Below are 3,883 nucleotides of genomic sequence, written 5' to 3'. Positions count from 1 at the left end.
TTCTTAGACATCGTGGTATGTCCTACTAGAATACGATGACTTTGTATGCTGTGGTTGTTCGGTCGGAAACTCTGTCAAATTAGAGAAAGTACAAATGTAACTGGGTTTACTTGAAGGGTCTCGTGTCATAAGATTTATTAAAAAAACTGGTTGGTCTACCTTGGCAGATAAAATAATGTTACACAAACTATTTTCCTTTCATAAAATTGTATACAGAGTTTCTCTTTCTTATTTTGCCGGTCTTCTTCCACCATTGGTTGGTGAGAAAATAATGACGTACTTCAATGTTTTCTCTTCATTGCTTTCAACACCTGTCTCTATAAGGAGTTTTCGTATAATGACTACCAGTACCGGTGAGGAACATGAATATGAATACTGATAAATTTCATTTCATTTTCTATGTTCAACGTTTTCAACCTTATCATACCAAAAAGTCAAATTGTAATATTCGGATAAACTTTGTTTATACTGTATGCTCCCAATGAAATCAAATTACACGAATCGGTTACACTTTGTTTATACTGGATATCCCCAATAAAATCAAATTACACCAATCAGTTACAGTCTTTGCTTACAGTGGATGTCTCCAATAAAAGTCTAAAAACCATACTACTGACTGATTGGCGCCATATGGTTAAGGACAAAATAAGGAAACATTTTCAGCCTGAGCTTTTAAAATGTACATGAACTGCATTTCTAGACACAGAGTGTAAACCCAAATAAATTCACTGGTGCCACCTGAATGGCCACGATTCCTTATTTTAGATCAAGAATCTCTTACTTTGATGGCTGTGTAATTGTTTCGAAATAAACAAATCCCACTAAGAAAAACAAAAATACTTTCAGAAGAATTCGCGCAAGTTGAACTGTTATTTTTTAAATTTATTTTCTATTGTAGATTCCTTTGATGGCTTCGTGGTTATTCATCCTCGGCTTAGTGGCCGCTATGGATACTATTGCACTGTGTCAAGTCTGCACAATGATGGATACTGTTTGTGAATTTTCCCTGGAGGTTGACCACAGATTGACTATGATGAGAAATGGTGACCTTGTATATCCAAAGGACGGGAAGCTTTACAAATACGATGTGACTGATACGTCAAACGCAATTCCAGTTAACGTAGAAGATGTAATTACTGCAGATGGATGGGAGAATCCGAGGCTAACCGGAGCAGTGAATGGGAAAATGCCGGGCCCCCCAATTGTTGTGTATGAAGGACAGATAGTCATCGTCCATGTGACAAACAAATTGATAAATGAAGGACTTACAATACATTGGCATGGTCTCTTTCAAAAGGGAACTCCTTGGATGGATGGTGTTCCGTTCGTAACCCAATGCCCAATCCTTCCCGGACAAACGTTTACTTATAGGTTCAAAGCAGAACCAAAAGGGACCCACTGGTACCATTCCCATTTAGGCACACAGAGGACAATGGGTATATTCGGTGCATTGATCATTCGTGAAAGAAAGTATCCCACGAAGGACGAGCATATCATGTCTATCACTGAATATAATCATGACATGGATTCACTACTGTCCTACATAAAAGATAAATACGGTCTCTATCAGGGAAGAACACCTGTTACTCCTTCAAAGTCTATTGACGGGACGGAGTTTGACAAGGTTCAATTTCATTCTGGTCTGATTAATGGACGAGGAAGATTTCATGATCCCGAAACAGGAAACCATAATGGTGCACCGTTGGAAGTTTTCAATGTGTACCAAGGACGGTCTTATAGATTCAGAGTGATAGGTGCCGGAAGCATGCTGGCTTTTAGAATTTCTGTGGACCGCCATTCAATTCTTCTTGTTGCTTCGGATGGTCATGACCTGAAACCCGTCATGGTTGAGTCTTTCATCATCAATCCTGGAGAATCTTTCGACTTCATTTTAGTGACGAATCAGGCAGTTTCTAATTACTGGATAAGAGCACATACTTTAGAGATAGACAAAAACCATAGAACAGAGGCTATTCTCAGGTATGATGGAGCTCCAATTGCTGAACCAACCACTTCGCGCATGACGTGTTCTGCCTCTAGTCGGTGTTTAGTGGCTAACTGTCCCTATCTACTCTATCCACCTTCTCACTATACGGATTGCCTAACTTTTAATGACTTGAAAGGTGCACCTTGGAACGAACCTCCTCCAAGATTTGACAGATTTCGTTTTCAGGAACATTTTTTGAATTTTGGTATAATTGGCCAAAATCCTGCTTCTGTTAACGGTAAAGTGTTTAAATCACCAACCGTTTCGGCTCTAACTCAACGCACGGAAGGGATTTTCTCTTGTGATGAACCAACTTGTGGAGAGGACAAAGTGTGCACGTGCACCCACTCAATTGATATTACCTATGGCAATGTCGTGCAACTTGTTTTTACGAACATGGGTTTAGGAAAGGGCCAGCCACATCCAATACACCTTCACGGACATTCTTTCTATGTGATGAAAATGGGTTACGGCAAGTACGATAACATCACGGCTGAAAATATTGGAGAAAATCTGGATGTCAATTGTAGGGGAAACATAAATAGGAACAAAAGTTACTGCAATAAGGCAACTTGGTCCGACCTCTCGTGGCTACAAGGAAATCTGCCTGGTCTTGAATCCGAAAACCCCCCAATTAAGGATACGTTAATAGTTCCTTCTGGCGGTTATGCGGTCGTTCGCTTCCGTGCAGACAACCCAGGACTATGGCTTATGCACTGTCACATGGAGGTACACAATATAGAAGGAATGAGCCTATTAGTAAAGGAGTCATTAAAACTGGTGCCCTCAGCACCAAAAGGGTTTCCAGCATGCATGAATTTCCCCAAACAAAAAGAAGACACATCGGATGAAGAATATTAAAAATGACAGGAAAAGTAAACACTTATCGCGGCTGATGAAAAAGGACAGTTTTTAAAATCAATCAAAATCTTTGCAGTGATCTATGTGTTTTCTTTGCCAACATTTTTAAAAGCTCGACTGTCCATAAAAAAGTACCTTTTGTTTTTTGAGAAAAAGATCTGTCCACATCTAAAATTAATGACTTGGAGACCAATGTGTTTTTTTCACCTCAAAACTGTACGATAATATCAGTTGGATGATCAATGTCGCCTGAAACAAATAACTGATCTGCAATAACGAATTAGTCACTCGAAGTATTTGAGTAATAATGATTTTTTAAAAGTCAGATCCTAATTTATATGACCTATTTTAAAGAGGTAAAAATTATATGGAATCACTTTTGGGGTTTTGTATGATGTTTTAAAAAGGTACGTTTATGAAGATAAGCACTATTATATGAAACAATTCACATTGTCATATTCAGTTGTAATATTGTCTAAATTTGTATTATGTACTCCTTATTACCAATGATATATTTTTGTCATTGCAAAACGAGCACATAACTGTACTCAAATATACTCAATTAAAACACATCACATGTTCCAAGTACTCTATTGAAATACAATATAATCAATTGAAACAGACATGATCAATTGTAATAAACCATAACAATTGTATCAAACATATGACTCATGGCTCACATAGTCATTTGTACAGCAAGTACAATTCATAACAACGTAAATACGTTTAAACCTTGTAAATGATGATTTTTTACCCGGTTCACATGTCCATTTTCAAAACACACAGTTCTCCTGAATTCTTGGGTTAGCCCACACTTGTATTGGCCACACACACCCTTCATGGATCCACCATGCGCACAAGTGTACAGATCAGCACTTCCGTCTTTGTATGCCCTTGATGGTCGCACATGTTTCCATCCCCATACAGACATACAGATAGCCAGACCGACAGCCTGATACACCGGCACTTACACCGCTAAAATACAACCAAACTGGTCGTAATAAGGGGTACGGATTTAAATTTTATAAACACATG

General features: G+C 38.4%; 1 protein-coding gene across 1 annotated transcript in view; it reads left to right on the top strand.

The window, feature by feature from the left end:
* Window positions 1-2,927, top strand: part of LOC149803850 (multicopper oxidase 3-like) — a 3,204-nt gene extending 277 nt beyond the window's left edge. Inside the window, exon 2 of the mRNA XM_089953669.1 lies at window positions 899-2,927. Within this exon, the coding sequence (XP_089809795.1) occupies window positions 908-2,848 (1,941 nt within the window). The 5' untranslated portion in view covers window positions 899-907 and the 3' untranslated portion in view covers window positions 2,849-2,927. The remainder of the gene's footprint in view (window positions 1-898) is intronic.
* Window positions 2,928-3,883: the final 956 nt, after the last annotated feature.

Source organism: Sinohyriopsis cumingii, chromosome 3, assembly GCF_028554795.1.
Source record: "Sinohyriopsis cumingii isolate HCF-2022 chromosome 3, ASM2855479v2, whole genome shotgun sequence".
In the NCBI taxonomy this organism is placed as follows: domain Eukaryota; kingdom Metazoa; phylum Mollusca; class Bivalvia; order Unionida; family Unionidae; genus Sinohyriopsis; species Sinohyriopsis cumingii.
The sequence above is the reverse complement of the archived record's forward strand: the minus strand, read 5'-3'. Positions and strand labels throughout refer to the sequence as shown.